The sequence below is a fragment of the Styela clava genome, chromosome 4 (assembly GCF_964204865.1).
Source record: "Styela clava chromosome 4, kaStyClav1.hap1.2, whole genome shotgun sequence".
In the NCBI taxonomy this organism is placed as follows: domain Eukaryota; kingdom Metazoa; phylum Chordata; class Ascidiacea; order Stolidobranchia; family Styelidae; genus Styela; species Styela clava.
Window position 1 is genome coordinate 11,414,612 of NC_135253.1, and position 20,298 is coordinate 11,434,909.

The 20,298-nt window shown below is 34.7% G+C and overlaps 3 protein-coding genes across 4 annotated transcripts; 2 read left to right on the plus strand and 1 right to left on the minus strand.

Annotated features, from left to right (window-relative positions):
* Window positions 1-63: 63 nt before the first annotated feature.
* Window positions 64-2,661, plus strand: LOC120325761 (small ribosomal subunit protein eS10-like). The gene is made up of 5 exons (XM_039391922.2): window positions 64-219; window positions 875-1,016; window positions 1,662-1,836; window positions 2,366-2,490; window positions 2,569-2,661. Exons 2-5 carry the CDS (start codon window positions 876-878, stop codon window positions 2,602-2,604), a joined length of 477 nt encoding a protein of 158 aa, XP_039247856.1. The 5' UTR covers window positions 64-219; window position 875; the 3' UTR covers window positions 2,605-2,661.
* A 119-nt stretch (window positions 2,662-2,780) lies between these two features.
* Window positions 2,781-4,030, minus strand: LOC144421902 (uncharacterized). Its single transcript, XM_078111439.1, has one exon. It carries the CDS (start codon window positions 3,972-3,974, stop codon window positions 3,192-3,194), a length of 783 nt encoding a protein of 260 aa, XP_077967565.1. The 5' UTR covers window positions 3,975-4,030; the 3' UTR covers window positions 2,781-3,191.
* A 5,975-nt stretch (window positions 4,031-10,005) lies between these two features.
* Window positions 10,006-20,019, plus strand: LOC120325956 (glycerol kinase-like). 2 transcript variants are annotated; one of them, XM_078111664.1, is made up of 16 exons: window positions 10,006-10,024; window positions 11,114-11,288; window positions 11,783-11,856; window positions 12,276-12,382; window positions 12,806-12,883; window positions 13,674-13,753; window positions 13,911-14,048; window positions 14,731-14,907; window positions 15,287-15,322; window positions 15,445-15,517; window positions 16,162-16,280; window positions 16,790-16,868; window positions 17,122-17,303; window positions 17,795-17,936; window positions 18,361-18,492; window positions 18,658-20,019. In XM_078111664.1, the coding sequence occupies exons 2-16, from the start codon at window positions 11,226-11,228 to the stop codon at window positions 18,741-18,743; spliced, it is 1,566 nt and encodes a 521-aa protein (XP_077967790.1). In that variant the 5' UTR covers window positions 10,006-10,024; window positions 11,114-11,225; the 3' UTR covers window positions 18,744-20,019. The 2 variants fall into 2 exon arrangements, with proteins under 2 accessions (XP_077967790.1, XP_077967789.1); XM_078111663.1 differs by lacking the exon at window positions 10,006-10,024 and adding an exon at window positions 10,038-10,168.
* The last annotated feature ends 279 nt before the right edge of the window (window positions 20,020-20,298 follow it).

Genomic DNA, 20,298 nt, shown 5'->3' on the forward strand with positions numbered 1-20,298 from the left:
TTGACTTATAAGGTCAGAAAACAAGTAGAATAAAATATTATTTTGAAGAATTTGGTTATTCGTTAGTATAAAAATATTCACCACATCACCATTTTTATCCCCAAGTGTCTGCGCCAGTTTATTGAAGCATGATACAGGGTTCAAACTTTACCATCGATGTATTCGTGATAATACCACTGATCGTCCTTTTACGTTCGGCGCTTTAGTGACGTCTGTCAGGTTAGTTAGATGATGTTTTTAATCTGCTTTAATCGTGACGAATATTGGACATTATTTTCTGATCGATAGTTGAAATTATTCTATTTGTTGTTATTTATCATAATAATGCTATTGAATCAATAATCACATGTGTGAAGATAGTCAAATTTGGTTCTGCAGATCGCATCTTAGACGCAACTGTTTACTTGATATTAAGTCGTACAATGATAACAAAAGCTTCCATTCACCCATTGGTATACCAGTATCATTTGAAGACTTTTGTGTATTGTGTAGTTTGGTTTTCATTTTGACATATCGCATCAACAGGCAGACTGGTCAAATATTTTACTAGAGTCCCTTCCCCGAAATGCGATCATTTTCACCAAAATGCTTCTAATATGCTTTGTAATCACAGCAAACACTTCATTTTGGTGAATTTTGTAGGCAATTAAGCAATAATACAAACATTTTACCTTTGGTCTTGAATGTTCTGATGTTTTAATATTTTGTGGGTCAAAAGCTGAAATGATTGGCTTGAGCATATTGCTGTATTGTGGAACGCGGTTTCAGCAGAATATTTTTATTGAATATCCTAAGCATTTCCATTTTTTTATTAGTATAGGTCAAGTAGCAATTTCTACTGAAAATTTAAATGAATTTGATGTGTTTATTTCAGGATGTTGATGCCCAAGAAAAATCGTGTGCAAATCTTTGAATACCTTTTCAAAGAAGGTGTTCTGGTTGTCAAAAAGGATCCTTATTTGCCTCAACATGCAGAGATTGCCGTTCCAAATCTTCATGTCATGAAAGCATGTCAGGTAACTTGAGAATGCTTGTATATTTTTGTGTTTTTAATACAGAATTCATCATCATTATTAGTCCTTGTTAGTTTCGAATTGCTGATGTGTATTTATTATTGTATCAAGGATATAACTGTTTGGCATTTTAAAAATTATGTCTTAACTTCACTTAAAAAGTGAAAAATTTGATTACGGGGTCTTAAATATTTGGTAAGGTCATGGTGGTGTATTTGCATAGATTTATCTTATTTTGAGACCGATTCTTCAGACTAAATTATTGGACCTCCCGAAGTATGCGCACCAAGATGGCGCACAACCTGAACTCAGGTTGTGTACCAGGTTAGGGTTCAGGTTATGCGACATCTTGGTGCGCATACTTCAGGAGTACCAAATTATTTTATCGAAAATTATACAGAAATGAATAAATCCTATTTACTTAAGATTGAAGTCAGGAATTCAGACATTTGATCTGAAAATCTGATTATGCCCTGTTCTGTAGTTGGATAACAGTGCTAGGATGTGGAATTCCAATAACTTTCATTGTCTAACTATATTTCTAGAATGCATTTATTTTCCTTAACAGTATGTAGTGTAAAGTACAAGCTAATTACAATTACTAAGTTAAGTACAAATTTACTGACTAAAATAAAATAAAAATTCCAGTCACTGAAATCATGCGGGCATGTTCGTGAAAACTACACTTGGCAACATTATTATTATATTCTCACCAATGAGGGAATACAATATTTGAGGGATTATCTTCATCTTCCTCCTGAGATTGTCCCAGCAACATTAAAAAGACAAACAAGACCTGTGGATGTCCGAGCCAGGCCTAAAGGTAATATCATTTTATATTATTTTCCTCATGTTTTATTTTGACCTGTTTGTATTGAAAAAAAAAACACATCACGTAGCATGAACAGCATTACCCAAAATATTTGTTGTCATATCTATATTGATATTAAAAATCGTTGTGAAAAAAATTCTCAATCTATTTAAAGACTTGCTGGTTTTACACAACATGAACAGAATCCTAGACGATTTAATCAAAACTAGAAATTACTAGTGGTTGACTCATAGGCAAATATCATTGAAAATTAAAAATCCATAGCAAAGCTCACCACCGTCACCTAGGATGTAATAATTTAGGTAAGCAATGCTCAACTGGAAATATTTCCGTCCTATCAAAATAAAGTGGTTCCAACTTGATCGTAGAAAATTGTACATGACCTTATTTGGAGCAAAATAACTTCAAAAAAAGTGCTGTCAACCGAAAATAGAAAACTATTGAAAAAAACGTCCTTTCGTAGGCCAACAAATCATTCCCATAGTTACCAAATGTTAAAAAAACATGTCTGCTTCATCAGTTGATGAACCTCGAAGAGCATACAGTGGGGCTGGTGACAGAGAGGCATATAGGAGAGGTGGACAAGGGGATAGAGCACCAGACAAAAAGGCTGATGCTGGTGCCGGAACTGCTACATTTGAATTTGTGAGTAGATATTAATTGATTGATATTTGTTTTCTTGTTGAAACTTTTTAAAAACTTGCAAAAATTATTGTTTTTTAGAGAGGAGGCTATGGCAGAGGTCGGGGAGCTCCATGATTATTTATATACAATTGTGCTTCTTCGAGTCGCCATTAATAAGATCATCTAAACATGTTTGTTGTATTTTTTGTTTATTGATATGGGTAGTTGAATTTCCTTCAGAGCAGGTGATTAATAATGTACCCGTACATTTCTGCTTGCTAAATAGGGTTCATTTTTCAGGAAGGCAAAGATTTGTTGGGTCTGGGTTGTGGTTAGGTAACTTTGATGAAGGTGATTTTTTTAAGAAGTGCTCTTCATTGGTGGGTGGACATTATTAACACTGAGCTATGTATATTTCTAAAACCAAGTTCCCGGCAGATGTCAGGATGAAAACAAGTAGTGTCCAAGGAAAAGATTTGTCTTGTCTGGTAGTAGAAAAAAAATTGATCTCAAATTATGATCTCTCTATATATACATATATATGCGCTAAAATAAACTTAAATGTCGTGTTTGCGCTACCTGCCATATTCTATATAGATTTGACTATTCCATAAGCCTGACCTTTTGCAGAAAATTTGAGAAACATCGAAATGGTAGATGAATTTTTTTTTGTAAAATTGGAGGTAAAAACACGGAGGATATCTAATGATAAAAATGGTAGATTAGTTTTTATTGTAAAATTGAAGGTAATAACACAAAGGATATCCAATAATAATAAACAATGCGCAAAAAATTATCATTATCTTCTCTGCTTCGAACTTCTTTTTACCAAAGGTTAGCATTTCTAATCGCTGTTTTTGGAGTGATTTAGCTCGCTTTCGTCTTCTTCGCCGAACGCTGTAAGCGGCGTCAACTTCATGGATATCACTTCCAGATAATTCTTCTATGGTCTCGTAGCTACTGTCTCCCGTGCATTCGTCGCCTCTTTCTAGGTCGCGTGTAATTTCATCCCGAATTTTTCGGGCGTATGCTGGATCAATGCGCCTAAAACCCGTTTTTCGTCCTGGTTCTGCTTTTATATCAAAAGCCCGTTTGACTAAACCCAATCCCTTTCTGAGAAATGCATCAGCGTGTGCTCTTTGTGGTTTGGCAGCTTCGCAATCGGTAGAAAAGCTTGTAGCTGAATCTGATTCCTCCTCCAGATCTTCAGCTGTTTTCACGGGTTCGCTCTCCTTATCTAAGCTTATAGGCCTATCACTTTTTATGTTGATTTCATTTTCGTGGTCAGCAGGCACCATGCAAATATTTTCCTCAAATGCCACATGCGCCTCGTCTGGTGGCAATTTTTCTTTTGATAAACCTTTGAGAATACTTCTGCGTCCTTCACGGAAATCGCCTTCGCCATTTTCTTCCTCATTCGGACCCTGTTGCGATTCTGTCCGGTATCTTTTTCTGAGATGGGTATCACTGTCTCCATTTGCTAAAGATATTCGCGCCGCCTCCATCTTGTCAAACAAAATAAGCGAACGTACAAGGCAAATGTTTTTATTGTTCTACGAGAATTTAAATAGGTATTATGACGTTAAATATGTAAAAATTGTTTATGATGTCATAATAATGGATCAATGATTGTTATTGTATATTTGCTGTGACGAAATTGAATAACTAACCAACTGTTCTCTTTAGTGGTGCTCCAGTTTATCGTCTGTGGCCGAAATAAGTTACAACAACACTAGCCAATTGCGATTTCTCACTTGGTTTATATTGAAAAAAATTGAAATGATTGGGAGTGAGTATCGACTTTCTGGCTAACTACAAACAGGGAAGAAACCATAGTGAAACATTACATATCGGTATATTCGAATTGGCCTTGGTCGTGATCTGGCAACCTTTTTCCATATTAACCTGCAGGCTGAACCAAAGCGCATATATAATACATGGGCATGCTCAAAAAAAATAAATTTAAATTTTGCGTTTCCGGAAACATGATACATATATATATATACGTAATACATATAAACATTGCGGTAAACGTCACCTTGAATGCAAATGAACATGATATATTTATTTGTTTTTTTAAGGTACGAATATCTGCGCAAAATAGCGTTCCCCCTTCCAGTTTATCGAACGTTATGTTCACGGGTATTCAAATTGGATCTGAAAGCTGGGATTCAATATTTGATATTGGATTGGATGAAGACAAAAATGGAAGGCTTGGATACTCGTGATCATTTGTGTTCGGTAATGCTGGATGAGGTTCAGATATCCAGAGGAGTCGACTACGACATTGGCATTAAGGAGTTTGTTGGTTATATTAGCCCTGAAGTTCTTGGTGGAAAACCTCTAGACACGTTTGCCTCACATGCGCTATGTTTCATGGTTAAGGGAATTTCTCTGAAGTGGAAGCAGCTTATAGGTGGGGTGGAATACTCTTTGTTTTGCTCATTATTTTGTTGTTTTCTATCAAACATAGTAGGCTATTCCAATTTGCTGTGACTTCTCAGGTTATTTTTACACCGGAACTTCTGTGAGCGGAAATGACCTATGGTGCTTAACCAAACAAATTATATTAGCTCTATCAGAACGTGGATTCACGGTGGTTTCTATTGTCAGCGACATGGGATCCAGCAATCAAGCAATGTGGAGAAGTGCGGGGATAGTTTCTAACAGGTTTGAATAATTTTAAGGATGTGATATCCGCGTATACATATATCACGCAGAAGCCTATCCATTACAATTTACACCATATTAACTTCTCATTGGTTACTCTATTTTAGATTCGAAGTGAATTGCTCTGTGCCTCACCCTGCTTTCGAACATAGGAAACTTCATTTTATTGCCGACGTACCGCACCTTATAAAAAATTTACGAACAGCTTTTATGAATCATGACATTGAATTGCCAGCATCTGTTGTTACGAAATATAATCTTCCGACAAAAATGGTGAGTATCAAAAATGTGCTTGATAAAAATGCGCAGTAAGTGTATTATACCTATAGGCTAAACCTAAAATTTATCTAACCACAGGTTCGATTCTGTTACGTTGAGAAAGTGGCAGATGAACAGAGAGAAAAAGAGTTGAAACTTGCCCCAAAGCTCACGGAGAAGCATATAAAACCTTCAAAATATCAAAAAATGAGAGTTGGTCTAGCGGCTCAGGTCTACCTGTATTTCAGTATATTTCTACCTATTTAAAAATATTGAAGCAACAGTATAAAAGTCGTAATTTCACATTTTTGCTGAAATAAAATATTGTTAAATCATTTTTTTCTTCATAAACCAATGAGTTAGAATTTTACATCAAACTCCATCTTTTCATAGGTTATCAGTCATAGTACAGCATGCGCAATAAAAACGCTTGTGGAGAGTGGCGTACTGCCAAGAGATGCTTTGTCGACATCATTCTTCTGTTCATTCTTCAACAAATGGTTCGATATTGTGAACGCCAGGTCCATTGATAATGCTCTGTTCCCTAACTCTCGAAAAAAGCTCGATCACCTTATCGAGGTCTGTTGTAAGTGACACATCATATATATTGTAAGTAAAATCGCATACTAAACGGGCACCAAATATTTTAGGTGATCGACGTCGTACAGAATTTAGCATTTCCAGGAAACAAATGGAAGCCAATTCAATCCGGTATTAAGTTATCAACAACTTCGATAATCGAGCTTCATGCTGACATTGTGCTAGGCGGAAAAATGAATTTTTTACTACCTGGAAAACTAACACAAGATGCTGTAGAGAATTTATTCTCTCAGGTTATTTTTTTGTCTTATCTTTCAGTACAGCGATAGAATATATTGAATAAATCGTAATTGCATTTATATAGTCGTATGGTGATCTCTGAATGAAATGTTTTTAACATCACAGGTGCGAAGTAAGGGAAATTCGCATCCGAAGGCATGTCAATTCCGAAATGCAATAAAATTAATATCGGTTGGTCAGTTTCTCCACGTTCCCTCGAGTGGAAATTACGACACGGACGACTCAGAAAACTTGATAACATTTATAAAAGAACATAGCAATGCCTCATATTCTTTGACGAATGATGAGCCACAACCGAACATCGAAATCAATGAAGTGGACGCACTTATTGAATCTGCAGTCGTCTGCATGGACATTTGCGAGTCCAACGGGCTTTATTATATTTTAGGATGGGCTGTTTTTAAAGAACTTAAAAATATAGAAAAATGTGAAACGTGTGAAAAATCATTTTGTAGGCAAGAATATACGATCAATATGAAGGATTGTCCCGAAGCCCTTTTAACACTTTTTAAATCATATAATAAAGACTTAATATCCACCGAAAATTCGATGCACCTGATTCATCCATCACTGTCCCTGCGCAAATATTTTCAACAACTGGAATCTATTTTTCGGCTCAACATAAAAACTTTAAAATTGCAGCCTAATCCAAAAGCATTATTAAAACAAAAAATCGGATGCTTAAGACGACCATTGTTCTCCAGTTGCCATAATTTAATTGAAAAAATTATAGATAGATACATTCTCTTGAGAATGCGAATTTATGCTAGGAGAGCAACCCAAAAAAGTATATGCCACCAATATGCTAGCAGAAGCGCTGCTCGCGCAACAAATATTAGGTAGTCAAAGACCTGTATATATATTTTGATTCCATTTTGAAATTTTTTGATTGTTTTTAATTTATTCGATTTTGTTAGGTACTCTTCGATGTTCGACTTCATCAACGTTACGGTTATCATTAATTATATTACACGAATGCATTTATACTATTAAAATATATTTTCAGCTAAATTCCGTCGGCCACTTACATATTGTTCAAATATACAGTATATTTTTGTCCTAGTGAACTATGCGTGTTCGACTGTTTGTTCCATGCGCAAGAGTTGTTACGCGTGTTCGGATTTATAGCAAAATAATACATAATTTGATAATAATAAATCCCATTTTCACAAGGTATTTGAATTGTGTGGAGTTTTTATTTTAAATAAGGACGTGGATCTAATTACATAAAATCCATTGTTGCGTCAGAATACTTGCATTGTTAAGCGTCAAATCGGTATGTCGCAATAAAGATCTCCGAGGACCGGATCGAAAAATTGTACAACGTTGTCTCTGCGGCCAATTTTTTTGCAATAGATAGTGTTGTACTTCATATTTTATTACATATTTACATAGTTCATAGCTTGGCGTTAAAAATCCACCCTTCGGTTTCAGTCTTGCTCCACCAACAGCTGAGTTATTTGATTCGGTACAACAACACGACGAAAATTTCCCATAAGACTCCATTGTTTCGTGTTTTCCAAATATGGCACAAGATGGCGTCCATGGACCTGTTTAACATTAGGCAAGTTGGTTGCCGGCCCTTGGGCTGAACCCAACGACTAACATACCACAGCTGAACCACAGCGTATATATGGTATATTTATACTGTAGTATAGTATAAACCAGTGACCCCCCCCCCCCCATCAAGGGGGCCACGACACAAGGCTAATAATTTATTATGAAGCGACTTCGTTTGCATACTTTTCATTTGAAAGAAAAATCCTCCCCGTTCACCTCAATCACAAGGTGTACAGTATTCACTTTCTTGTGTGTGCGAATTGTTTGACCATAATGGAATTTTGAGAATATACTAATCAGAATAGTTTGTTAATAGGTCATCTAACCTACAGACGGGCAGCCCAGGGTACCAAACTGAAAAATCTCCACCCCAACTAAGACCATTTAATCCTACCAAATAATTAGTCCAGGTCAAATGAAGGATCAACTGATATTCACCAGGTCAAATAAAGGATCAACTGGTATTATCGGCTTAGGTGGGTTAGGGAAGGGGGATATCCTTCAGTTGGGAAACGGGATCGACTGGAAAATCTTCACCCCAACTAAAAATATCTGGGGTGGGGGGATTTTTCAGTTCATCCGAGGAATCTCCCTCCCCCCAGGCCCCTACCTAGCTTGGGGTGGAGATTCTTCAGTTGAGTAACCTGGGGAGGGGGGATTATTAAGACAGTCTCAAATATTCACATCTGGGGCAACTAATATACAATATAAAGCAAAAGATGATCATCAGAACATATGTTATGTATGATAGATGTGGCCATACAGAAAAACGTTCCCACTGATATTTCAGAAGAATTAATGACCTTTATCTTCACTGTAAATTGCTATGGACCTTTCTCCGACCTTTGACCCCCGAAAAATTCTTCTTATACTTTACCATTGCAAAATTTTCGGGGCTATTTTAAGAGTGCTTTTGCGAGTTTGCGCCTGTAAAATGGGGTATGTGTTGCAAACCATCATTATGATTCATCGCATACAACAATCTGTTTTTTGAAAGTATCTGTAAATAAGGTTATCCTGGTCTATCACAGCTATTTCTACACTAATTTTTTATTACTGCAATTGAATTAAAACTCTTAGGAAGACAGAGTGATCATTGAATTATCTGATTTATATTTAAGTTTCTGAAACACAACTGAAAACTGACGAATAGAGTTCAAAAATGCGAAAACGAGATAATGTTTACGACCACGCTTGAAAATCTGTCTGAGTGAGAAAAGTATCTGAGCGGATGCGGAAAGGGAGCATTGTTACGTCACGTTATGCATCTTGCTGATTGGCAAATGTCACGATGTAAACAAGGAAGTCGATGCTCGGGGAAAGGTCCATTAGACCAGGGCTACTCAACTGGCGGACCGCGGTCCGAATGCGGACCTTTCGAGTATTGGATTTGGACCGCACCTAATTATTTATTTTGGATCATTAGCCCCACTTTTTGAATTTCCTATTATAAAATGATTTTCATAGTTTTGAATATATACGAAAAGAACTATAACACCATAATGAACAATTTTAATTTGCTCCTAATCATTAGTCGGTCGAGGAAGTGCTCGTTTAAGGATGCCGAAATATCATTTTTGGAAAGACCGGACCCAAATAATTTTGAGATTTGGTTGGCGGACCTTCGATAAAAATAGTTGAGTAGCCCAGCATTAGACGAAGACTGAACCATTATAAGACATGAAGGGCACGGGTGTGTCATACACATCTGAAGCAATTCATTGGGATAAATTTGTGATTTTCTGAGGGTGACGTGGCTATACAACTACTTGAGCAAGATGATGATTATTATTATAAGTCAAACCAGTTTGAATTGCAACAGAACCCAGAATAAGTACAAAAATATAATGGTAACGTTTGGGATAAATGTCTGTCAAACAGGATACCATTTATTGATTGTTAATTGCCGACATTTATTGACATTGACTTGTGGCTGACGGGGGGCTTGATTTGGCACATAACTGAGCCGCCTCATCGACTTCTTCTTACCTGAGTTATATATGAAATGTAAACAGTTTACAAGTGAGGTTCGGTCTCCGCTTCAATTCGAACACCAGCGCTAGACTCCGATTAGTTAAATAAGCCAAGATAAATTGAAACTATTATGAAACGTGCTATGCAGAGCAAAGTCAATAACCTCTGTTTGATTTGAAATATTTAACATTGACTGTTTCGATAAAATGCGACGACAGAAGGCCCCGGGAAAAGAATGAAACACGCAATGAAGGTGTGTTCATTTGTACCAACTTGATTGGTTGTCGTGACTTTGTATACGTCGGTGTTTCCCCTCTGTATTGAGCGCCGGTTGAGCTGTTAGCGGTGTTGTATTCTGGCATTGTATCGACCGACTGTAGTCTAACATTTAGTGAGGGTACGTAATTGGTCAATTGGGAATCTTTAAGGTTTCGTACCGGTACTTAACAGCTGCTTTAACCTTTTTGCAGCCTATATCTCAGGATCGGTACCGGTATGTAGGTAGATGATGTGGAACATGTACGGTATTATCTATCATCTGTCTGTCTATTGCTGCATTAGATAAGCAATCTATTGCAGTAAAATAAGAAAAGTTTTAAAATCATATTGAGGGAAGCATTTTACCTACTTTATATTATACAAAAAAGCATAAATATGAAGGAGAATACAGTAATATAGTTGATGAAGTGTCCCTCAGAATGGAAAACATTGATATGAAAAACGGGATTTTACTGTAGTCTATTAAAGAATTTTATAAACAAAAAAATCCAACACTAGATATTATACTGATACATACATATAATTTTTTTATTGTTATATATCATAGGTGGGCAAACCGCGGCTTGGTAGCCGCATGCTGCTCTACGGAGTTTTTATGCAGCTCTTCTCGCTAGCAATATATATTATTCAAATTTAACTACTAGAAACTGTAGCGTGACAATTTTTTTTAATTCGTTAGGCGGTTGAAGAAGTTTCCATCAATGATTAAGACAAATTATGTTTTAGTATGAAAATCGTAGCGTGGAATTTAATTTAAATCAGTCAAACGACAAATCTTACATCCCAATGATCAAATGTTTGTTGCTGCGTCGGCGTTTCAACTACTTCTGATATGGATTCACAATATATACTTTCAATATGCAATATTAGTATTACTGTATTATATGTTGGTGTAAAGTTGTTTTCAGTTCATGGCATTCTAATGTTATTAATTTCTGGTATATATCTTGTGACAGGCACAGAATTCTGGTTTTGATAGATCAGTAAATATTGTAGAAGTAAGATTAATTTATCCTATTTCATGTTTTTATTTAAAATAAACAAAATTCAATTTAATTTAAAGTTTGACTGGAATCTAATTTGGAAAAAGGAGAAGCGTCTGCAGCATTCCTAAGTCTTCTTGAAATTGTTATCCACACACAGTTCAATAGAAATTTAACAGAATAACTATCAAGATGAATGACACTCTAGAACTTGTAGGAGCCGTTGATCAGGGAACAAGCAGCTCAAGATTTTTGGTGAGTAAAGTGCTAAGTCATAGAATCATTGCCAGACCACTTAGCCAAGTCGCATTTTGAGCTCCATGGAGTTGAGAGTCGGAGTTTCAGACTTTCATTTGTGATAAAAAGATAAGTTAAATTTGCTACAGACACTTGAAAACCATCAAGTTTATTAAATGTTTTAACATTCCATTTACCCAACCTGGAATCAGAGCCAAATTTTTTTTAACCTGCAGTTGGGAATTTTCTGCTGTGCTAGGCATGAAAACACATTTGCAACCGATACACACAGTTTCAAATTCAAGTCTGTGAAATTTGGCATTGTTGTTGGCATTGTGGTAGTCGATTAGCCATTGAATTATAATAACAAATTATATCAACATTTGTGGTAATTGCATTTGTATGAGTAATGTAAATTATTCAGTTATTGTAATCCATGAAAAATATTCACCGGACCGAATTTACAAAAAATTTTATGTTTGGGATTATATCCATTTGATTTATGTTAACAGATATTTGATGTGAAAACTGCAAGTGTGATATGTTATCATCAAGTCGAGATTGTGCAGTCTTGTCCTTCTGAAGGGTGAGTTTAATTTTTTAAATTAAAACTGATCATGCTGTTTGTATTTTACTTTTTTATGATATTTACTTGAAGAAAACACTCACTACAAAGTGAAGAAAACTCAATCATGACTCATGAGTGAAATCACAAACGGCCGCTTACATGTGAATAGCTGCAGTGACATAAACAAATATTTAACTAAAAGCAATCATACATTGTTTGATATCATAAAATAAACATTTCAAAAGATTTGAACAATTCAACAATTCAAGCAGTGCAATGGAAGCAAATTCCAACTGAAAGCAGGTTTACACTCATATAATCTGTTGTTTAACTGGGTCATAATATTATTGAAATTTTTCAGAACAAATTTTTTTAGTTTTTCTACTGACTGTTATTATTTGTTTTGTCTATGTGTCAATAAATCTTTGCATTTTCAGATGGGTCGAGCAAGATGCTACTGAAATGATAAATTCAGTCAACACATGCATTGATAAAGCAATTGAAAAACTTGAAAGTAAAGGCATAAGTGCTTCATGTGTTAAAGGTATATACTATCACTATCCTATCCATAAAGAAGTGTATGCCCGATAATTAGGGTTGGGAATAGATAACCGGTTAATCGGTTTATTCATTATAAAAAAATTTTTATTATCAATTATTTTGGAATATTTGACCATGTACAATCAATAATTTTGCTTTATATATACTATATTAAAATGGAGCTGAATGTTATTGTGATATTTACGGATTCAAGCATTATTTTACTATTAACATATTTACATGCCATATTACGAATCATTTTCCTCTTTATTTTGAACAAATTCAAACTCACAATAAGCACCCATTCTTACTCCATTTGTATTCCAAATTTTAATATGGAGCTAAAAGAATATTTAGACTATTTGTTCATAGTTATACACTCCTAATTTCAGCTTCTGTTTTCTATTTTTCATTTTATCCATTTCAGCAATTGGCATTACAAATCAACGAGAGACGACAGTAGTTTGGAACAAATATACTGGGAAACCATTGTGCCCTGCGATTGGTAAAAATCTTTGTTTCCATTATTAATTTGATTATTGTTTAAACATTATTTTGTATTATTTTCATAGTTTGCATGCGTATTCAGAGTAAGAAGTTAAGGTTGGATAATCTACCTAATATCAAACTTTGCAATTCTGTATTGGCATTTGTTGTGTCCAGTAAATATCTCAGTGTTTTTCTGACCAATGATCTCAAAGATGACCTTGACTTGAACCGTCAATATAAATCTATGTATTTTTAGGCTTTAGTCCATGTTAAAAAAAAAAAATTATCACTTGCTCCAATTTTCGAAATAATTTGACAATTGACAATTTAATTCATATCAGATGTTATTTTCTGATATTGCGGTATTTACTGTGATTTTAATTCATATGAGCTGTTATTGCTGTATTTTACTGTGAATTCAATTCATAATACTGTTAGTTTGCTGATATTGCGGTATTTCACTGTGAATTTAATTCATATTAGTTTTTATTATGCTGTTATTTTTGCTGATATTGGGGTATTTCACTGTGAATTTAATTCATATTAGCTTTTATTTTGCTGTTATTTTTGCTGATATTGCGGTATTTCACTGTGATACTTACTATATTGATATATTTATTATTTTGTACCTGTTATTTGATATGAACCATAAAGGTCTGGTGTGATAATAGAATTGAATTGAATAGTGAACCTTACATCGCTGAAATTCAACTCAAGTTTCTATTTAATATTTCAAGTATTAACTAATTCAAATATTTTGCTTTGGCTTGTGGATTATATATACCGGTACATATTTTTTTCTTCAGTTTGGTGTGATATACGAACAACTGACACTGTAGAACAACTGATACAGAAAACATCAACAAAACGACAAGATCATTTTCAGGTAAATTCCTTAATATTTTCTGTTGGTAATTTAAAATCAACGATTTTAAGAAAGAAATTGTCCAAGAATTGCATCATTTTGTCAGTGAAATAGATTTTTTTTTAAATTTGACTGGTTTAAAATATTATAATATTTGTATCATTTTATCTGTTTTTAGAAAATTTGTGGTCTGCCTATCAGTACATATTTTTCTGCGGTCAAGCTGAGATGGATATTGGACAATTTACCTGAAGTAAAAAATTCCATTGAACAAGGAGATGCTCTGTTTGGCACAGTAGATTCATGGCTAATTTGGGTATTTGAGTTATTTTTTATTGCTAGATCTCATTTTTTCAGTTCGGTTTCTCAAATTGTAGAATCTTTTTATGACGATTTTTTTTAAAGTTTTTTAGGAAGAAACTGCCCTATGTATTAAATATAACTTCAAGTTAAAGTTAACATTCACTTCATAATTTGGTTTAAATTTCAAGTATACCGGTCCAGTTACTTGCAATATTTGTTTGACGAAGGTGCTGTGGCTCAAAGTTCACAAAACAAGTTATGACACAGTGCAAGTTATTATGAATAACTGGAATCTAATCTAGTATTTTTTTGAATTTTTTTGTCTTGAAAACAAAACATGATTCTGACTTTGATGGGTTTCTTTTTCAATGTTGCTTCTCCCTTTTTCATGATTCTTATTATTTGATTTAGTAAAAGACCGGTTGCGACTTGCGAGATAAAAATGATTAATAAGTTACTTCATAAAATACAATATATTTCAGACAATAAATTAGAAGAACTCAGACTAAACTTGAACAAAATTTACGAAAAAACCTGAAAACATATCATAGCTTTGAGTACTATAATCAGAACTACTTATCACATCTGTATTCGACACTCTCACTCGCACTATGTCTTTATCACCATTCACTCTGTTATTGTAATCTCAATAGGCATCATGGTAGTGCTGTTATCACGTTACATATAAATTACAGAACCTAACTGGAGGTGTTGATGGAGGTCGTCATGTTACAGATATCACAAATGCTTCAAGAACCATGCTCTTCAATATTCACTCACAGACATGGGATGAAAATCTATGCAAATTTTTCGAAGTTCCTCAATCTATTCTACCAGAAGTTAAAAGCAGTTCAGAAACTTATGGAAAATTGGTAGGAATTTCTGTTTATTCGTACTTTTATATGACATTTAACGGAATAATGATTTTTTGTTGGACAATGGTTGGCTCGATTGTGTTCGACTGTGCAGGTTTGAATCCTGTCGGGGGTAATTATGTTCGAGAGACTTGCTGAACACCTTGCTGCTATAGAGTGGTTCACGTAACTGCTTTTCTTCATTGTTAAGCATCTAAAACAATTAATAATTGGCTAAGTAATACCATATCTGACATGGACTGGTATCCAGACGAGAAGACGTGGTTTGCCATATGATTAGGCCGTCAAGTTCAATTTGAGTCTAACCAATGACTCGAGCCTCCACAACAGTGGTTGATTCTATTACATTTTACTCAATACTGTTCTCCTATTTCAGGTGAAAGGCCCTTTGAAAGATGTTTCTGTGTGTGGTGTAAGTATTTAATTGTTTTTGTATCAGTTATAGAAAGAACAATACAATATTTACTGATCCTATCTTAACTGTTCAATTTCTGACACCCGTGTGCCGTGTTTAATCTTTTTATTTTGTGTCAGTGTTTAGGTGATCAACAAGCAGCATTGGTTGGTCAGCTTTGTTTCAATCCTGGAGATGCAAAGAATACATATGGTGAGCATTCCAATATGCATTGATTTTTTAACAAAACATTCGCAAGCTATAATATATTTTCACATGTAAGGCAGAGAATATCCCATTAAACACTTAATAATTTATTGCATCAAAGCTTCTTGTACAATCACCAGTTTAGGCCTGATATAGCAATTGTGAATTGCCATCAAGTGAGATGTTACAGATTCATTCACACCATAACCAACCAGTTTTAACCTGTATTATCCCTAAGAAGCAGTAAAAAATACAAAAATCCTTACCACCACTTCATATCCGAGATGCATTACTGTTCGTATTCTCAGATCAGTGATGTGGCACATTGAGCAAAGCATTAGGAATACGTTTGCCACCGCTCCTCCCTGCGTGGGTTCGCAGGGGGATAAATATGTGGGAGCAGATTGCTGGACTTCTTGCCATTGGAAAGTGGTTCACAAAACCGGTGGTCAGTTATGTCTTCTTCCACCATCAAGTCCATGCATCTGGAAACAAATGACTGGCTAACCAGCTAACGCTTCGCCTTTGCTCTCCCCCAGGATAGATCTGTAAATCCTATCCTAGCTAACTTAGCGCTCGATTAGCCAAAACTGAGCAGAAAATCGATGCATAACATTCCTATATTCATTCTCCATCTTCCTTTTTTGCAGGTACTGGCTGTTTTCTCCTCCAGAATAGTGGTTTAAAGCCAGTGACATCATCTCATGGTCTGTTGACTACAATTGCTTACAAATTGGGGCCTGATGAACCAACCTATTATGCATTAGAGGTGAGAAATGTATTTAGTTCTGCTAGTCGTAATATGCAAATGTTGCATAGAAATGAGGGTACTCACGTAGTATGTGCCCCAAGAAGGCAGACACCGGAACGTAGTATGTTTACCAGGTTAGGGTTAGGCCATAATTTCAGGTACAAATACTACATGAGTCACTTGGCTAGTCCCCGAACTCGTAACAGAACTAAAATAAGGAAAATTAGAATGAAATTATGGCCTAACCCCAACCTGGTACACATACTACGTTCCGATGTCCGCCATCTTGGTTCACATACTATGAGAGTACCGAAATAAGTAAGGTGTTAAATTAAGCTTTGTAATGGGTTAAGAGTTAATAATTAGTTTAGTATTCCCATGTACAGAAATATATTGTAAGATATGCCAGTGTTTAGGGTATGATCATAATTGTCTTCTGAACATTTTGCAGCCCCTAACCACATTGACTTTCCACTAGCAAGTTTGCTTTGGAATTTACTGAAAGTGAATGTGTTTTTTGTTCTCAGGGTTCCATTGCAGTAGCAGGAGGAATTATACGTTGGCTGAGAGATAATCTTGGAATTATAAAGAAGAGCAGTGAAATTGGTAATAGTTAAAACATGGTTCATCGCAACACGCACAGCAAGAATATAATTAAAATAATGAATAAAATCTCTCAAATATGAGATTTTCAAAATGTCCATTCTCATTAAAGATAAAGATTTCTTTAATTGTAAAATCATTTTAAATTTTTGGTTTCTTTGATGATAAAATTTTCACTCGATAGTTACTCGATTACTCTATCTTCATTATTTTATGAAAACTGTATCCTTATTTTGTATTTATTTACTCTTATTAGAGGCACTCGCGCGAACCGTCGACAATGCTGGCGAGGTATTCTTTGTCCCTGCATTTTCTGGATTATATGCTCCTTATTGGAGACCAGATGCTCGTGGAATAATTTGTGGTCTCACACAATTTACGACCAAAGCTCACCTTGCTTATGCAGCTCATGAAGCCGTTTGTTATCAAACTAGAGAGGTATGGAAGAAGAATTTTTAGTATTTTTCATGCGTTCACACTAAATCGAGTTTTGTCGATTATTGAGAAGCTATTGTGGAAAACTTTATAAACACTTTGGCTTGGCAGTTGTTGCATCGTGCAAAGCAAGAAAAAAAACGCTTGTCATCGCACGGCACAGGTTCAAATTCTATGGCGAAGATGTTTGCTGGACTCCCCATTGCTATAGGGCCGTTCACATAACTGCTAGACTTCATGCATCTGAAACAAAAACTGGTCATACCTGATATTGACTGGTAACCGACTGAGAGCTTTCTGTCTCTGCTTTCTCCTCGGGTTGAAACTGAGGATCCTATCTTAAGATACTCTACCTGGCCATCTACGGTTTGCATCAGTGTGGGAAGTGAATGAAAGAAAAATGAAATATGTTGAGTTTTCAAAATTTAGCTTTACCAGATTATTTGAATATTTATATTTCAATACTGTTTCTCATTTTAGATTGATTGTTACAGATCTTAGAAGCGATGGCAAAAGATGCAGAAACTACAGGAGGTTCAGATTCCAAGACAATTACAAGATTACAAGTCGATGGTGGAATGACTGTCAATAGTCTGTTGATGCAAAGACAAGCTGATATTCTTGGAGTAACTGTTTGTAGGTTTCCAATCTGAAACAATAAGAAATTGAAGACAGATTATGCAGTCATAATAATATCTGTTTATTCCAGAATCAATTTTTAATTATCCAATTTTTACTAAATTGATTCGAATTTTGCAGTCTGATGCACTCCGATCCTACACACATTTTAATTTTCAAGTTACACTAACATTGGTAGAACTACAAACCAATTAAATCTTCTCCGATTTGTTAATTGCCCAAATTGGCAATTATTGAACTAAAAATCATGCGAGGTAAAATTTTATGTTGCATATAACTAATATGGAATCCTATAAAAACTGCAATTGATATTATGCATCCCTTGGTGCATTATTTTTATGATGACGGTAGCTCCCTCACGATTCTATTTTATCTGATTATTACAACCTAACTAGGTAATAATTTTTTTCATATATTATAGTGAGATCGTCTATACCAGAAGTAACCGCGCTCGGAGCGGCTATTGCTGCAGCAAAATCATGTGGAATATGGAGTTACGAAGAAAGCAAAAAAGTTGAATTTACAAAATTTGAGCCAAAAACAAATTCTGAAGGTTTGTTCAGTTTTTTACTCTTTTCCACCAAAGAATTCGTGTTACAATGTATTATATGATAAATCCATTTTCTCGATTCCCTCATCCGGCTGCTTGCTTGGTATTGGTATCTGATTTGTGTCAATGTTTTACTGTATGTAATCAAAGATGATATTTTCATTATAGATGAAAAAGCTAGCTATGAAAAATGGAAGCTTGCTGTTCAAAAATCAATGGGATGGCAGTCTGAGGAAAAGAAAGTTACTGCTTAATTTTCGCTTCTATACTGTTTTATCGGTGCTCGTTTAATATCAGTTAGATTTTGGTTTAACTTTTTTTCTTTTTTAAAAGGAGTGGAATACAATTAACTACGAAAAAAAATTCTACTTCTCATTATTGGAACTAAGATTGCATGGATATAAATATCTTGTAATATATATCCTGATAAGGTGCTCCCGAAGTATGTGCAACAAGATGGTGCACAAGCTGACCATAGTATGTGTACCTGGTTAGGGTTACCAGGTTGGGCGTCATCTTGGTGCACGTACTTCTGGAACGCTCCTCATAATACCAAAAGTGTTGATAAATCCTTAATTTTGATTTTAGCTTTAAAAGTGATTGTGTTTTTTGTTTTTTTGCTTATATATTCTTTTAATTATGTAGTCTTTTGTATATTATCTTTCATGTTCAATGTATAGACTAATTTTCTACTTTTAAAATGTTTGCATAAAAATGCTACTGATGGATGCACTACTTACTTATACATATTATGCCATATATGGAGCTCAACATGTTGATTATCATTGTAAAGTATTCATGAGATAAAACTGTAATTCGGACTGAATTTTACAAATAATTCTTGATTACGGTGCGAAGTATATGTGAAATGGAAATTTGATTTTTGTGTAAATCTTAATATATTTATTCATATATAAACTTTTTAATGTTGATCACAACTTGTTTTATCATCAGTACAACAACTGATTATTCGTTTATATAATGACAAAAATAATCACTAACTTATCTCTTGTTTTTGTCAAGTTCTGGATTCAATGTATCTGAATATTCCCATAATATTTTCAATATTTTTATAACTTACTGGACACGAAGTGGACCTATGGATCGTTTTGCTGTTATGTTGTTGTTGATCATGTTTTTGTATTCCTTTAATTTTTCTTGGGTTCGCTTTTCTCATTATCTACTGGATCAATTGCTTTGAAATTTCCAGTGATTGAAGATTTTTGTTGTCGTTAGAAGGCTATTGCTTTTATTTATTCCTAAATTTTCTATGAAATCTGATATTTCACCCGAAATTCCGCTGAATTAGCTTTCATTCCTGGGAACACGTTTTTTTTTCGTCAAGTGTGACGGCTTTTCCGATTTGACGCGACGCTACGCAAAACTCTGATATTATTTCATACCGGTAACCCTAGATACGTTACGAAAGCTACTTTATTTCAGATTTCGTGTTCATATATTTGAGCATCCCTCTTTTATTTCTGTATCAAATGCCAAAAAATTTTATAATTTAATTCATGCCTTAGAAAAGTGAATTTTCATGAGATGAGGTATTTAATTATTTTTTTTATTGAATTGCCCATATGTATATAGGTGAATAGCGTTTGACTATTCAATAAGATTTTTGACACACCATCTGAATGTATAAAAATTGCAGTGCACAATGACGGGGGAAACCTTGAAACTGTTTCCTGCATCTGTTTTGTTTTTCTGTGTTTAACGATACAATGCAGTTTAGCTTTAGTGTAATGCGGTACTTTATTCTAATAAGAAAGTTTTTATTTTTCATCCTTCATGTATTAAAATATT